The sequence below is a fragment of the Protomyctophum parallelum genome (genome assembly GCF_964188405.1).
Source record: "Protomyctophum parallelum genome assembly, chromosome: 21".
Lineage (NCBI taxonomy): Eukaryota > Metazoa > Chordata > Actinopteri > Myctophiformes > Myctophidae > Protomyctophum > Protomyctophum parallelum.
The window spans coordinates 21,538,845-21,556,839 of NC_139713.1; the positions used below are offsets into that span (position 1 = coordinate 21,538,845).

The 17,995-nt window shown below is 41.0% G+C and overlaps 2 protein-coding genes across 2 annotated transcripts in view; both read right to left on the reverse strand.

Annotated features, from left to right (window-relative positions):
- Window positions 1-17,995, reverse strand: part of slc31a2 (solute carrier family 31 member 2) — a 47,061-nt gene that overhangs the window by 23,626 nt on the left and 5,440 nt on the right. The window lies entirely within an intron of this gene.
- Window positions 5,434-8,241, reverse strand: LOC310879601 (T-box protein VegT-like; the record flags this gene model as incomplete). Its single annotated transcript, XM_083794372.1, has 6 exons — window positions 5,434-5,929; window positions 6,175-6,337; window positions 6,599-6,905; window positions 7,043-7,207; window positions 7,764-7,866; window positions 8,111-8,241. 6 exons carry the CDS (start codon window positions 8,239-8,241, stop codon window positions 5,434-5,436), a joined length of 1,365 nt encoding a protein of 454 aa, XP_083650498.1.

A 17,995-nucleotide genomic window follows, 5' to 3' on the forward strand; every position in this document is an offset into this window, starting at 1 on the left:
TCCGCACAATTGCTAAAACTGAACGATTACCAATTATATGTGGGCTCCGATATGAACGCTGTGATTAATGGGAAATTAGATAAATCTTCTCTAACTATGGCGAGTTCTCAAGACTCTGCATCTAAGGCTTTGAATAGTTTTATGAAGGATCTAAATTTAGTGGACGTGTGGAGGGTGCACATCCCACTTGTAAAGGACTACACTTACTTTTCTCCGAGACACAAGAGCTTTACTCGAATTGATCATATACTTATTTCATCTGGCTTGCTGACCTCGGTGCATTCAATTGACTTTTTGCCTAGGTTACTGTCTGATCACAGCCCTGTGATATCTTCCTTTAATTATGGAAATATTAAAAATAAAACGTCTAGATGGAGGTTTAACAATACTTTGCTGAAAAATGAGGAATTTATTTCACAACTGAAGACAAAGTTGTCTGACTTTATTTCTATAAATAGGGATAGTGTTACGGATGTGACAGTGGTTTGGGCAACGGTTAAAGGTTTCATCAGAAATAACGCGATATGGTATAGTTCTCATTTACATAAATCACGACTACAAAATATCACCCGTTTGGAACAACAATGCAAAGACTTAGAAGATTCACTTGAAGCAGGCTACACCATGTCAAAAGAAAGTGAGCTTAAAACTAAACAAGCTGAATTAAACGATTTATTAAGACGCAGGGCAGAATACATGATTCATATAACTAAACACAAATATTATGCGGAGGGCAGCAGGCCAAGCCATCTACTGGCGCTAACGATCAAACGACAGGAAGCTAAAAGGACCATACCGGCTATTAGATGTGTCAACAGAGGTATAGTGTCTTCAACAGAAGAAATAAATGATACTTTTAAGAACTTTTATAGAGAACTGTATACGGGCGGTAGTATCCCCTCAGAAGAGGACTTTACAGGGTTCTTTGGAGATCTAGATCTTCCTAGTTTGACAGAAGAAGACACCATTAAATTAGATGCGCCCATTTCGTTAGGAGAACTACTCAAAGCAGTTAAAGACACCAATAAGGGACGTTCACCCGGTATAGATGGTATTCCAGTGGAGCTATATTTAGCAATATGGGAGGTCATTGGTCCAGTATGGTTGGAAACTTTGAATTATGCAATAGAAACTGGGTTCTTTCATAGAGACCTGAATACAGCTCTAATCACTGTCATCCCAAAGCCCGGAAAAGATCCTATGGACTGTGCAAACTACAGGCCAATTTCATTGATAAATGCAGATTTAAAAATCTTTTCTAAAGTTTTGGCCAGTAGGCTTGAGACGGTTATTGGGAAACTGATTAGCCCGGATCAGACAGGTTTTCTGAAGGACCGCTTAGCGGCAGACAATATTCGTAGGCTCCTCCATATTCTGAGTGCAACGGGCAAAATCCCACCTGCCTGCGGCCTACTGTTTGTCGACGCCGAAAAAGCCTTTGACCGTTTGGAATTTCCTTATCTTTGGAAGGTACTGGAGAAGTTTAAATTTGGAGAAAGGTTTATCAAAATGATTCAAACCTTATATGCTAACCCGTCGGCCCGTGTGAACGTCGGGGGAGGTTTTTCAGAACTATTTGACATAAAACGTGGGGTCCGTCAAGGAGATCCGATCTCACCTTTGATGTTCAATTTATCCATTGAACCACTGGCGCAGTTGATTAAGAGCTGTATTCGGATTTCTCCGATTACTGTGGGAACGACATCACATTCAATTTCACTATATGCGGATGACACACTTGTATATATGGCTGATGTGCAGCGTTCACTCCCGGTTGTGTTAGAAATTATAGAGAACTTTGGGTACTTTTCAGGTTACAAGATCAATCTGTCAAAATCTGCTTTAATGCTTGTAAATGTCGATCAGAGTGAAGTGACCATCCCCCCTCAGATTATAGTTAAAACTGAAGTGCTATACTTAGGTATTCAAATCAGTGTTTCATTGGCTACTATAGCAAAAACTAATTTTTCATTGGTGTCAAAAAAAATAGAAGAAGATATTAACAGATGGAAACATTTGCCGTCATCAGTTCCAGCACGTATAGCAGTGGTTAAAATGAATGTTCTGCCTCGTATTAATTTTATTAGTTCAATGGTGCCGCTGGCACCCCCAGCGAATTATTGGAAAAAGCTGGACACACTATTAAGGAAATATATTTGGAATGATAAGCGACCTAGTATTAAATGGTCTGTGCTTCAGTATGGGAGGTCTGATGGGGGATGGGCATGCCCTAATTTCAAACTGTATCATTGGGCTTTTGTGTTGAGAAATCTCATTGTTTGGATGGATAAGGATAAAACAGCTTCTTGGGAAAAATTAGAACAGGATTTATTAGACACTGTAGGAATGAAAGGTTTTCTTTTGATGGGTATTTCTATTAAGAAATGTAATTTGTACTATGGTCCAATGTTTTCATATTTACTTCAGGTGTTTAGAGCAGTAGAGAAATACATAGGGTTTGGAACTAAGTGGTGTAAATCTTCTCCATTGTGGAACAACAACTATATGCTATCTGGGGGAAGGCCATTCACTAATAGGAGTTGGGAGGAGAAGGGCATTAGGACCCTTCAAGATATTAATGGAGCAAATAATATTATGGACTTCCAGGACATAGTTAGAAGGTACGGGATTGATAGGCATTCTCTGTTCTTTTATTTCAGAATCAGATCTGCTTGTAGAGCCTATGGGGTTCCCTGGGGAGCAGAATTAAAAGACCATCCCATTCTTGACTTGTTTCAAAATGCCCCTAAACGAATCGTGTCATATTTATATGACCAACTAAATGCCCAGAAATATGCCCCCTCTACAGGAATGGAGGCCTGGAATAGGGATATAGCTGATGAAGGGCGGGAAATAGATTGGGAGGTCACTTGGAAGAATGTGGCTGGAGCATCAAAGAATCCAAATCATCAGTATATACACTTTAAGTTTTGTCACAGAGCGTATGTAACGCCGAGAATTAGGCACCGAATGGGATTGGCATCTGACCCATACTGCACATTCTGTGCCCCAGGAACCCTAGGCTCATTTGTTCATATGGTATGGGAATGTCCGGGGATCTACGAGTTTTGGGGAAGAGTTACAAGGACTTTGACAGATCTATTGGGGGTGCAATTTCCGATGGATCCATTTGTACACCTGTTAAACGATGATTCTATGTTACCTCTTACGGCAAAGACACGCAAGGTCTGGTTGGCTGGGCTTACGGCAGCCAAAAAGATCATAGCCCAACGCTGGAATCCCCCACATGATATTTCAAAAACACATTGGCTGCGAAGCTTTCTGGACATTGCTTATCTGGAACTGTCATCGGCAAGGATTAATCAGGCCCAAGAGGGCACAATTTCAATGTGGACAGACCTAATATCAGACCTGAAAGACTTACTGACCCGGTGATATTGTAATGGATGTGTTGTGGGTTGATTATTCTGTGAATAGGATGGGGAGGGGGAGGGAGGGGTTTTTGTGTGTGTGTGTGTGTGTGTCTGTGTGTCTGTGTGTGTGTGTGTGTGTGTGTGTGTGTGTGTGCGTGTGCGTGCGTGCACACGAGTATGCGTGTGAGAGTGAATGTTTTGAGTTCAATTTTGTATGCTGTTAATGGTAAAATGACTTATGTGTTCTTGTTCAGAAAACAAATAAAAAAAATTGAATGAGAAAAAAAAACTAATAAATATTATACATGTGAAAAAATATATTTTGTAAAGGCACGTCATATGAAATTGGTAGGATATTTCAAAGTGTACAAGTAATTTAAAACAATGTTGCAAGTTGCTTAAGATGCTTAAGCAGTGTTTTGCATGAGCGTATACATGCTGCCTATGTTGGAATATTTTCATGACATGGAGAGATGTTGGAGACTGCTGCAGCTGGAGAGTCAAGTCTCCCAACGTGGACTGTAATGTACAGTAGGCCTGCCTTCTCAACTGTGCTGTATTAAGAAGCTCTGTTGTTTCAGGCCTGAACATCAATTTAAAAAAGAAGAGAAAAGGTCCATATATGGGCATTCCCAGCTGATGCCCTAATACAATCCCTGTTATGCCTACTGTATATCATATTTGCCTGATTGTAATTGCAATTGTTGCCTCTTAATAAAGTAAGTCTCAGAGCTCTAGAAACTAGTGTGCGGATGTTTTTTCTCCTCGGCGGCGGAGTCAGGTTATGACATCCAGCACCTGGCCTAAATATAGGCTGTGAAATGTCAATATATGACCATATTGTGACAGTCTCATGATAACCACTGTGGTTGCCACGACGCTACTCAGACTTTACTTGCAAATGAACTTTTTATTTATTCAATTATTCATGCCCCCCGAAAATCAGCATGCCTCCAAAAATGTGCATGACTCCCACCTTGTGATGTCATATGGCAGCCACAGTTGAGTTGATTTTTTATTTTGTATCATTTCAATAGATTTGACAAGAAAATAATAATAGTCGAACATTTTTCAAAATAACTTCTCTAAAAATATATATCTAAATTGATCTAAAATATCTATAAAAAAATCCATTCATCCATTTAGACCGGAGGACGATTCTACAAATGCCTTCTAAATCCAAAAAAAATCTGGAAAAAAACATGTTTTAGTGCTCAAACATTTTCATGCCAAGGACCCCCAGAATTATCTGTATTTGACCCCCATCTTAAAATATGCTGTTCCAGGGACCCCCCCACAATACGAGCTTGTAGATCTGCTATTTTTCAAAAGCTCTAAAGTATAACATAATGCTTAAAACACCAAAAGGGGTTCCCGTTCAGAATGAGTTAAAAAGCCAATCTACACAAGCCCGCATCTGAACACGTGTTGAGAGCTTCTGGGGATAAACAGTTTTTAGACTTAGTATTCTAATAATGTATGAAAGTAGATAGGATTGATACAGTAGATCTCAAGTCTCCAACCAGCTATTTAAAGCGCTCATTTGTTAATTGCGTGGTCTTTCATGTTCGGTCATCAGTGTTTGTATGGCTTATTGTGCTTATAGCTTGTCTTTCTTGCTTTTATGGCTTGGCTGATATTTGTATCAGCACATGAAGGAATATAATTTAATTATGCAATATAAACTCTCGATTGGTTAAAAGTTCAAAAAACTTTATTGTCCATCACACAGTGATACAGAATTCCATACACTTCATATAGTGTTGCGCCATAGGTGCATATCGCTAAAAAAAATCTTAAGAAGATAGAATGTTTGGGAATCAACACAGACCCCATTGCTAATTTACACTGTACAACCAAGATAGTCTAACTCTCAATTTAACTCTAACTTTTTACAAGATAAACAAGTTCTACATTTTCATACAATTCTTTTTACATTTTACCCCAAGAAACTAAGACAGCTGGTCTTCCTTTCATCTCTTGGCAAAAGTGGGGGGGGAAAAGTGTGTTAAAAAAAAGTGTGTGTGTGTGGGGGATCTTCATAAAGTCATGTCAAAGTTCACCAACAGGGGTAGGAGAAGAGTGGGTACTGGCTCCACTCTGCCGCGTTCCCACCATGGTGGTAGCTGCGTTGTTGGTGGCCGCTGTGGTCGGTGATGGCGGCGGGGGCGTGCGCATGGAGGGATGGGTGCGTGAGTGGATGCATCACATACTGTCCGGCTGCCTCGACCTCTCCTCTGTGGCTCATACTCTGCTCGGCTGGGTAGTAGCCATGGCCGTAGACCGGGTAGCCCCGGACACCGGTGTTGGTTTTGAATGGCACGGGCATGCCGACGGGGGCGGGCCGGTAGTCTTGGCTGGGCATGGCCGCCTGGCTCTGGACGGGGGCTCGTTGTTGGTTCTGTTGATCAATCTCCCTGCAGAGGTCGAACCTGAAGCCCTGGTTGTGCTCGGGAACAGTGGCGACGTCTGGGATGTGGGATTCGTAGCTGCTCCGTCCATCACAGTCTCCCGCCACAGAGGCCGGGGATGGGAGTCCGGAATTCTCGCCAGATCTGGAGGAGGAGACAAAGAGGCTTTGGGGTTAGGCTCAATGCAGCACAGTAAGAAATATTTACAGGGAAATATTTACATGCGACAGAAGTTGAACAACTCAAAATCTTAACACTGTACAATAAAGAGAAAACACTGAATTTAAGTGTGACCCCCAAACAACCGCTGTTGAAAACAACATTCTATAATGATTTGCATTTGATTTAAACCAACTGGCTATTCTACTTGTATGCTATAGTAATCTTACCGGAAGTGCTGGTATGACATGGATGCTGGGACCATTTGCTCCTCGCTGCTGTAGTCAGCTTGCAGTTCCAAGGACTCCACAGCCCAGGGTGAAAGTTGACCCTCCTCCTTGATATTCTTCATGGTCTCCACTGATTGAGTGGCATAGGGTGACCTCTGGAGGCCTAAGAGGGTAATACACACAGTTTAATTATGAGATTGAAGATTTTTACACCCCATTATACAATTTATTCAATTATATGCTTGACAAAGTACAGCAAATGTCCCACAAAAAGCAACAAAATAACAACGGAAATAATTTAGTATTAGAATATAATACAGTATACGACTGATGGCTTAGAAAAACTACATTAAATTAGAATTCCTTTCTGGTTTAGTTTCAAATGCAATTAGCACAAATATCATTTTTGGAGGGGGGGTATTACCTGGAGGACTATTGTAAACTGCCTTCATATCCAGCTTGGCTTTCTTTGCAGCACTCTTGGGACTGTTGTTTGAAACGCGGCACCTCTTGGTCTGAGGGTGGGTACCGTCCTCTCTGAATCCTTTAGCAAAGGGGTTGTGGTCGATCTTCAATTTGGTGATCTTTGTATTCTGGTAAGCAGTGACTGCTGTGAACTGGGTCTCTGGGAAGGAGAAGGTCTGAAAGTGTCCCCAACAGACCGTGTAAGGGCTGTCTGCCTGTATCACATGGAACCTGGGCTGGTAGCGGTGCAGCGAGTGCAGGATGATCTGAGAACCAACGAGAGAGCACAAAACAGCATGAGGCATATATGCATGAAGACTTCCATTAACAGTATAGTAGGCGTAGCAGCAGCAGCCAGGTGCTTTCGTAACACTGCAAGTTGTTGTTGTGGGGCTATCCTTACATGTCCAAACTGATCCAAAGTGTTGTTGGTGAGCTTCATCTTGAGGAAGGACACGGACTGCTTCATCCAGTGAGTTCCCGTGGCGGGGGAGTCAGGATGGACGTATGTCCGACACGGGGGCTGGGGCTCTGCCTTGCCTGCTACTTCCCACTTATCATTATTCCACTACAGAAGGTACAGGAGATGGGAGAAGAAGGGGGGGGGGGGGTTACTAGGTGTGAAACAGTCTGATCAAGCAAGTCTCTTCACCCGATTTTACATAATTTTCTCTCTGCACAAGAAATACATCTTATTTCTACAAAATACACCTACATCTAAATCCACATCTGCTATTGTAGGAGATTATTATAGGAGAAAATGTGTCAGGGTAAATTTGTTTGAAAACAGATCCAGCAACATAAGTCTCTTTCCTATGACCAAATCCTTGTGAATGCACTTCACCTCTCTTTTCATGTGCATGCTAATAAGTGTGTGAGACCAAATGGTCCAGGGCAACTGATATGAGGGCCATATAAAAAGCCTGATTGGTCCTATGGGGAGAAGTCTTGGAAGGATGCTAATTGAAAGGCCCCCAGCTGAGGGTAGAAAAAACAGGAAGTGATAATGCTCTTTCATATGCAGGAGGTGTGGTTATTGGCCCAGTGTGGGAGGGCCAATGTCTGGGATGGATTTAACCAGGAATCTGAAAATATTGTTTACTTCAACAGTCCAGCATCCTTACCTTGTATCTGAAGTTATCCACAGGAATCATGTCCACCATAACAACGTAATTTGCATAGGGCTGGAGTCCAGAGAGTTGGATGTTACAGTGTGGAAACATTCTCCTGAAAAGCACAGAAACCAAAACAACACTGATTAACTTACTGTCCAACTTAATTAAAATGTAGGCAGACACTCTTAATCCAGAGTGATTTACAATAAGCAAGAACACCACATGGGTAATACATAAAATGCATAGAAATGGTCATCTAGGATCATAAGTAAACCCCGTTAACAGTAGAATTAGGGTCAGGTATAGGAATGCCTGTGATTATCACAGTTGTTGTAGAAGAGTGGTGAAAGTATTACCTTCCGTGCTTGGTGATGATCATCTCTGTTTCAAAGGCATGGAAGGACTTCCACAGATCAGAGTTCTCCAAAATCAACTTGGCGCTTATCTGCTGGTAGGCTTCATCTGCAGGAGGGTACTGTTGTGGCATGCTGAAGCTAGGCTTGGATTCTAATTGACAGAAACAGAATGAAAATGAAAATCATTGATCATGCTTGCAAGTGAAGAAATCAAAACAGCTTAATTGTGTTTTTACAACTTTTTAGCTACATCATGTCACACAAGTTGCATGCAGTCAAATTAATTCCTTAATTTAAATGTTACTTTGATTAAACCAAATGGAAACAAATGCACCCTTGGACTCGGAGGTCCATTCAGTTTGATCGCAAAGATAATTAAATGTGAGACTCACCAAAGATTTGCTGCATTCTATCTTCTTAAGATCTTCACCACTAGCAGCAGTGAGTAGTAGTAGTAGCCGCCGGTGGAGCCTTGGTGCAAAGGTTATTCTGAGACGAAAGCAATGAAGTGCAGATTCAGAAGTTCCTAGAGCTTTTAGTTCAGGTTGCTGTGCTGTTCATCCATGGAGTGAAGACCTTTTTAAATGTCTCTCCCTGCTTGTCCTGGACTCCTGAAGGCCTGACCCTTGAACTTGATTGGTCCTCCCAGAGTGGGAGGGGTCTAGGTAGGTAGAGTGATGGGGCAGGCAGACTCATTATCTGGTGTCTAAGCCTTTGAAGTGGGCTCATCAGTGGAGTGCTCACAGCTCACACTGTGACATTATGCATAGATGTACGAGAGTTGTTGGTGGCCTTTTGTTCCAGTGGATACACATGGGCCATCAACATGCTTGCAGAGTACACTATGCTTGTTTGTGTCTCAAAGTCAATAGTCCTCAAATATTTTAAGGCCTGTGGACCGTCACCGTAATTTGAAAATATTTTGTTCCATGAACGTAAAATGTGCAAACTCACATCACAACAACACATCGCATGTTGCAAGCTTGTAAATGTGAAATTGTCACTATATTATGTTTGCCACCACAGAATTGGGTTTTCGTGTGGTTACAAGGAGTTGGACTGAGAAACATGTTGAGCTTTGCCTGCTTTACTCAATTTCATCTTTTTGTTTTTTTTCTTCTTGTTTTGTTGTTTTTGTTCATATTTTGGTCCTCTCCCTCAATTTGTCAATTAAATTAACAATTTCAACAAGAAACAAGTGTAAAATAAAAACAAAATACATGTACATGTATACAATAAAAGACATAGGCCAGCCTACTAGAATAAAGATAAAGTAGTGTAATATTGCAAGCAACTATAGTAGGTAACTCTCTCTGCTATTATCATTGATTTAAGTATGTTTCGTACTCGAATCATCTATGAAAGTAATGACCAGTGTTCATTTAACCCAGAGAGTTTAAATGTACTCTTGAATAGCCATTTGTCTAGGCTTAACACCCAGGATTCTGACACAAATGTATGAACTATCTTGTCAATTCTGGTTTAAAGTAAATATGTCTTGCTGTGCTTTGGCCAATGCCAGCAGATGGCATAGAAAAAGTAAAAGTACTGCAAAATGTCCCATGTTCAAATGTGTGAAATGTATAACAATCCTCTGAAAATAGCAGATCTACAAGCTCGTGTGAGCTTGTAGATGATTTGCTCGTCCACATATGACGTAAATTCATTCATATCTACACTATAGCTGAATATCCTCAAAAACAGCACTGTTTCTAACTAACCCCATGATGGTTGCACAGAAAACCACTCAGTGCCTCAGTGTTCATTTAGCTCTGGGAATGTCTACAACTGTATCTAAATATAAAATAAAATCACACCCGTGTGAAGTGAGGGGCGCTCTAATCATCGTACATCATCAAGAATGGTGGTCCCTTATTGGCCGACATACATGCTGATTTGCTCAGACACTTATGACATAATTTCTCCATTCGTCAATGGCATTTAAAGTTCGCTTTCAGACAACACAAACATTAACCACTATAGCTGTTTGAAAATCGCACCTGTGTGAAGTGAGGCGTGCTCTTATCATTGTACATCATCATGACATAAAATAGACACTATGCCCATTTGCTCAGACACTATGACGTAAAATTCTCCATTCATTGTCAATGGGAATTTAGTTATATTTTGTGTAGGACCAAAATAGACACTTGCTGATTTGCTCAGACACTATGACGGGGCTAGTGCCCCTCAAAAAAGAAAGAAATAAGGATGCCGTTGGAACTATTAAAGGACCACTTCACCACTTTTCAACCTATCTTCATATAATAGGTCCTCACTAATAATCATGAAGAAAATCATGATTATTAGTGAGGACCTAGTATATGAAGATAGGTTGAAAAGTGGTGAAGTGGTCCTTTAATATAAGTGGACATATAGTGGAAAATATTTTCCACATAGTGGAAAATATTTCAGCTCCCTCCAAGTCGGAGGAGGGCATTGTCAATTATAATAATGTAAGAGAGAGCGCAAAATGTAAAGGTCTCTGCGTTCAGATTTAACACTCAGGATATTTACTACAGTGTGTGGATGAAACAGAACAGTACCCCAGGGGTGGAGGAACATAACATCAGGATGTAACAGCCCTCAGTCTCCAGACTTTTCCTGATGGGTTGTGCTTGCTTGTTGTGTATTGGAGTGGAGAAGGAAGGGAGTGGTGGTGGTGGTGGGGGGGGAGGATGTTGTAGTTAGAGTCTGGCCTTGACAATGGCAGACTGAGAGTCCTGCCCCCTGCTGTATGTTCATCTGAAGTGTCCTGGGAGCACTGTGACTGCAGAGCATGTTTATTAAAGTGTATTTTCTTTCTTTCTTTCTTTCTTTCTTTCTTTCTTTCTTTTTATAATTCTACTCCACTACATCTCAGAGGAAAATATTGAACTATTTGACAGCTTTAGTTACCATTTACTTAGTATTATGGATTATTATTACATAATATACATTAACCACTTCAGTCCAATATGAATAGCTGATGTAAGCTCATATTGCGACATCTAAAAGATGTCTACATTTTGAAAACATTTTGAAGTGGGGCATTCTGCAATGAGTACTTTTGGTACATTTCAATGCAAACACTTTTCTAATTAGTATTCGCATTGTAAAAGTACAAATTTTAAAGCCTGACTTTGTGTGTATGTCCATCAGTGTCCTCTGATCTGATGGGTGCAGCCTGTCAGCATTGCATGCCAGGACGAGAGAGAGGGATATGGGTCCAGAGCAGTTGTTTGCTTGTGTGTCCTACCTGCACTTATTTCAGAGGCTATTTTTATATTATTATATTGTATTTATTTCCCCCTGCATGCCAGTTTTAAAGTGATTAATGAATGAACTATTGTGCCGATCTAAATTCTGCGCAATCTGCCAAAACATTCAGAGGCGGAGGAAAAAATAAAATATTTAAATGTGTTGTTTTATTGTTATTTATTTAGTTTTAAAATGTATCCCAAGATTTTGCAACCCTTCTTTTTCACCCAGTGTCAATTATCTAATGTAATCATGGGCGCTACACTCCCTCTGCCGACCGGGGGGACCTCATGCTTCCTTCTATGCATGAGGAGTCCAAGCTGCTTCTTTTCACCTGGCAGGGGAGAGTTTCCCCGGCCAGACGTAGCGTGTGGAAGGAACACGTTATTCCGACCAGAGCCCAGACACACGCGCACACACACAGTAATTGTTTATATATCAATGCTATATTAAAATGTGTATAAAGCTATATAAAGAGTTTGCTGAAGTTTCTATTTTTTTTCCATCAATCAATCAATCAATAATAGTTAAAATAGCAGATCTAGTGGAGTAGTATACTGTTGGGATAAAGTAGACCTTTTAAGCAGTTACCATTACTCATAAGAGTGTGCACCCTAGCTGTGCTCAAGCAAGGTCACAGAGGGACAGAAAGATTCCTATATAGTGTCTGAAAAAGTAGAGTCACGTCAGAATTCTCCAGGACAGACAGGTCGTATGTGCTTTCATATATGTCTTTGCCGTTCATATGCATATCACATGACCACTCATTTTGGGATAAGTATCCCGGGCAATAAATATTCCAGATCTTATGATATGTGTACAGCCTGCTTATTGGACCATCAGATAACTCTCTCACGGGAATAACACATCAATACCACATTTGTCTTTGAAATGTAGCGGAGTGAAAGTTATATTAAAAACAATACAAATGCTCAAGGAAAGCAGATATTCAAAAATATACTAGTACATTAACTACTAAAGTAAACTGCCTGTCCACCACTGAATTAGGGCCCTGCAAACCCCCACCCCCCATGGAGGTCAGTGGCAACTACTGAGGCTACAATTCCACACTGCTAATTTGCACTGCTCAGATCTCTGATGGGTCTCTCTGATCCACAATATTGGTCCCTGGCCGAAGGCCATACATGTGCTAAATGGCCCATTTGCAGGAACATTCATTTATCCCCCCCTGTGGAGTGCACCATTCTGCACCTATTCATTCACAAATGTGTGAGTGTACAGCGTCTATGCTTGTCAAGGGTGCACAGGAATGCAGAAATGCAAGAATGCAATGTGCCGGACGCGTGCATGTGCGCACACACACACACACACACACACCTATTCATTTACAAATGTGTGTGAGTGTACAGCGTCTATGCTTGTCAATGGTGCACGGGATATGCAGAAATGCAAGAATGCAAATGTGCCCCACACACACACACACACACACACACACACACACACACACACACACTGACATTGATACAACATTTACTGGGTACAGGTACAGACTTTGATTTATTTATACTACAACCACTATACTTTATTGACCAGAGTCCCCCAGGGGTCTGTACCAGGTGCACTCTTTTATTTCCTCAATACACCAATGCTGAACCCCCCCAACCCCAAATTAGATTTGTTTGTCTGTTCTGTCTATAAAGCATTGCGTATCTACATACAAGTCAAAGCTGGGTATAATTGTTGGCTCTGCCTTTGTTGTCACTGTATTCAGAATGTATCTGTGTTGTTTAATTAAAACGCTTGGGTATTTTCCATTATTTCCATTTTCAGGTTCACACACACACACACACACACACACACACACACACACACACACACACACACACACACACACACACACACACACACACACACACACACACACACACACACACACACACACACACACACACACACACACAGTTTATATATCAATGCTATTACAATGTGTATAAAGCTATATAAAGAGTTTGCTGAAGTGTCCTTTTTTAATCAATCAATCAATAATAGTTCAAATAGCAGATCTAGTGGAGTACAGATCTAGTGGAGTAGTCAACAGTATACTACATGTGTCTTTGAAATGTAGCGGAGTGAATATTATATACAAATGCTCAAGGAAAGCAGATATTCAAAAATATACTAGTACATTAACTACTAAAGTAAACTGCCTGCAAACCCCCACCCCCCATGGAGGTCAGTGGCAACTACTGAGGCTACAATTCCACACTGCTAATTTGCACTGCTCAGATCTCTGATGGGTCTCTCTGATCCACAATATTGACCCCATACATGTGCTAAATGGCCCATTTGCAGGAACATTCATTTATCCCCCCCTGTGGAGTGCACCATTCTGCACCTATTCATTCACAAATGTGTGAGTGTACAGCGTCTATGCTTGTCAACAGGAATGCAGAAATGCAAGAATGCAATGTGCCGGACATGCTTGTCAATGATGCATGGGAATGCAGAAATGCAAGAATGCAAATGTGACACACACACACACACACACACACACACACACACACACACACACACACACACACACACACACACACACACACACACACACACACACACACACACACACACACACACAGGGTGCAGAGTACAGGTAAATTTCTACACTCAAGAGAACATAACTTGATTCAATTTGACCAGCAGTGGTGGACAAAGTACTGAAATCCGGTAGCTACTTGAATCAAATCGTTGCGAGATGCATTGTGAGCTTGCATAGCTGCCCTTTTACATTTCCCCTTCCCAGAAATGCAGTGATAGTGCATATTTTGCACTAATAACAACTAACTTTTAAATTTAGTGGACTGAAAGTCAAGTAATCACAGATACTAAAAGCATTACAGTACTCAATGATGGAGCTACTGTATGGAACAGCATACAGTAGCTAGCTGCAACAGTGCAGGTGAGCCTTTTCTGCTTCTAGCCTAGGTCTTTTTGTTGAGAAAGACCCATCGGTCTGAAGTAAACCTCCAGCTGGGAGCCGGAATTCAACTGTTTCTGCCTTCAGAGATAGAAACATTATCTGAATCAGTAAATTACATTTTACTACTAGTGTAGGACAACGTACTGAACATCAGAAGGAACATTCATTTACCCCCTCCTGTGGATTGCACCGTTACACACACACACACACACACACACACACGAGAACTAAACAAATCAGCGATTAAACCCTTAAACTGTGACTAAAAAGCTTAACCTGTGATTAAAACCTTATTTGCTTGTCAACGGATTGGCTACTTGAAATAAACAGCAACGTTATTCTCTTGAAATTATTAGTGTAAATCTATTCATATATTTTTGAGAGAAAATGTACATAGATCACAGATATATAGATCAATAAATAGTTTATGTGTACAAAGAGGCTCTACGCACGCCAAAGTCCTTGTGGCAGTGCCGGCACACGGGAGAAAACTGTAGAGGAGATCTTGAATAAACAAGAAGGTGGCCGCACACACCAATAGCTAGAGTACCAATATTTATTAGGACAGCAGGTAAGACAGGAATATCTAACGTTTCGGCGGTTAAGCCTTCATCAGGGAATACAGGGCACATAATGGTTCACACTTAAATATGGTGCCAGAGAGTCATGCAACCAATCAGAAGGGGGTAGGGGAACACGGGTTAAATAAGACCTGTCCCTGTGATATGAGAGGTAGGGATCATGGTAATGTGGTGTCTCAAGTTCACATACAAGAGTTTATCTCAAAAATGACTATAAGGCCTCCTAAGAGGCTCTGGAATAAACATTCCTTGTCATGGAGACACTACAATGTATATAAGAGTTATAGCAGAAAAGCAAATGTGAAATAAAGAACCATATAACAGCGATATATATACAAAAATAAAATTAAAATACATAATTAAATACATTCAATGCAATCAATATAGAAAAAACATTTTTAGTACTGACAATAGCCCTAAATGATCCTCTATGGAGTCGGCCTGTATAGGTATAGGTCACCTGCAGGTGAAAAGGGGGAAGGCGGCCATAACAGTAAGGTTAAAAGAAGGGTTTACCAAAGATTAATTAAAAGGTTAAGTATAAAGGTACAAAAATATTTTGATTGTAATTTATTTTTACAAAAAGGATCTGAGGTCAAAATCTACATTAAGGCCAAGGGGAGATAGTGTTTTTAAGGACTGAATCCAGAAAGCTTCGCGTTTAAGCAGAAGCTGATCAATCTGTCCTCCTCTTCTAGATACAGACACTTTTTCTATGCCTATATAATGTAGAGAGGATACAGGGTGGTTGGCTTCCACAAAATGGGCGGCAACAGGATATATAATATTCTTGCACCGAATAGTGCTACGGTGATCAGCTATGCATGCTTTTAATTCACGCGAAGTCATACCTACATATGCCTTGCCACAAGGGCATGTCAGAAGGTAAATGACAGCCCTAGTTGTGCAGGTAATAATGCCTCTGATGGGGATATTTTGACCAGAATGAGGATGCTTAAATTTATGACATTTTCGAGTGCTGTTGCATTGGGCGCAAGAGCCGCATTTATAGTTGCCGTTAGGAATAGGAGCCAATACACGTTGAGTAGGGGTTGGGACAGGGGGTAAATCAGACTTGACCAAGTGATTTCTAAGACTCTGACCACGAGAGAAAACAATCAGAGGAGGTTTGGAAAAGGTGTTATTAAATAATGAATCAGATTGTAAAATATGCCAGTGTTTTTTTATAATATGACTGAAATTTTCAGACATTTTAGAGTAGGTAGTAGAGAAGATGGTTGACGGAGTCTTGTTTTTTGACTGTCTGTGAAATAAATCAGACCTGGGTTTTTGATTGATTTTATCCAGGGCGTTGTCAATCTGGGTATTAGAATAGCCCCGTTCTTTAAATTTAGCCTGCATATTTGTCAAGTGCCGGTTCAAATCCGTAGGTTTCTTGCAAATATGTTTGACTCTGCAAAATTGGCTATACGGTAAGCTGTTTTTTAGATGTAGAGGTTGACAGCTGTCAGCTCTCAGTAGGCTGTTTCGGTCAGTTGGCTTGGTGTAGAGGTCAGTATATAAAACACCATCTTCTCCCCTGCAGATCAGTAGATCCAGAAAGTTCAAAGAATGAAAATCGAAAGACATGGTAAATTTCAGATGATCTGAACATGAGTTAACAAACAAAAATAAGTTATTAAGTTGTTCTCTTGTACCATTAAACAGAATGAAGACATCATCTATATATCTTTTCCAAAGAGTTATATTTGTAAAAAAGTGCCCTTCTGGGCACAGGTCTCCACCAGGATAGGAATGTAGGACATTGCAGCTTGCCTTCATCTGGTGGTTGGATAAAAGGGCAACAAAAGTAAAAAATTCCAGGCAAAGGTTTTTCCTTGGCCTCTAGGGAGTTGCCATACAAAGTTATCCACAGATCCGTGCAGTTAGAGGTAAAAACACTTTTCGGCCAGTTATAGCGCCACCTTGAGGCTGAGTTGAAATTGTTCATGTGGCATTTCGTCCTCGGCCTAGTGGGAATGTGGGTGCACAATTTCACGGAAATCACACGATGTGTTCATGATTTGCAGCATTTTGTTTGAAACGGAGCACTCCTGTGAACTTTGGAAGCCAATCTTAACCAATCAGGATGGAGTCTGAGAAATCTGAAAGACCGGTTTCGTTGAATGGCTCTAGAGAGACTGTGTACCAATTTGCGTGATGTTTGGACAAAATCTGTAGGTGTACTGTGCAAAAACTTGTTTTGCACAAAGCGGCCTCCTGGTGGCGCTATAACAGGCCGTTCTGGAAAGTTTGGGGCAGAGGTTCATCGTTGGCATCCAGGGAGTGTGTGTGCAAAATTTGGCATCGACCGGGTTAACGGTGGCCGAGATTAGCTGCTCACGGACACACACACGGACGGACGGAGGGACAGACGGACGGACGGAGTGCAAAACATACTCTCCCCCCATGCCTTCGGCCTGGTGGAGACAAAAATGGGTTTTGAGCAGGATTGAGAATTTTAGATTTCTCTAGGTACCCAACATACAGGCCTGCGTAATTAGGGGCCATAGGTGACCCCATCGCTACACCCCTCTTTTGTAGAAAATAGTCATCCTGAAACATGAAGTAATTGTGTGTAAGTACTATCTCAGCCAGAGTGCCAATGCACGAGTTAGAGGGTATGGCTGAGGTAGGGCGCTCTAATAGGAAATGTTCCAGGGCCTGGATGCCGCCTTCGTGAGGTACATTTGTGTACAGCGACTCTACATCCAGCGTGACAAGAAAGGTATCTGATCTTAAGGGTTCAAGGTTTTCAACAATGGATATCATGTGACCTGTGTCTTTCACATAGGACGGGAGGAGTTCATTAAAGGGTTTAATAAAAAAGTCTACAAAAGAAGAGAGAGGTGCTGTAACGGAGTCGATGCCCGATATAATGGGGCGACCTGGGGGTTTCTCAAGGTTTTTGTGAAGTTTAGGTAAAATATAGAACACTGGTGTCATATGATGCTGTTTATTAAGAAATTCAAATTCCTTTTTTGTAATCTCACCAGAACGTAAAAAACCTTGTAGAGTGTCATTTACTGTACCCTTAAAGTTTTCAACAGGATTACTGGGAAGTTTTGTGTAAGAGATTTCATCCAGTAGCTGTCAACAAATCTGATTATGTCATGGAATGTCATA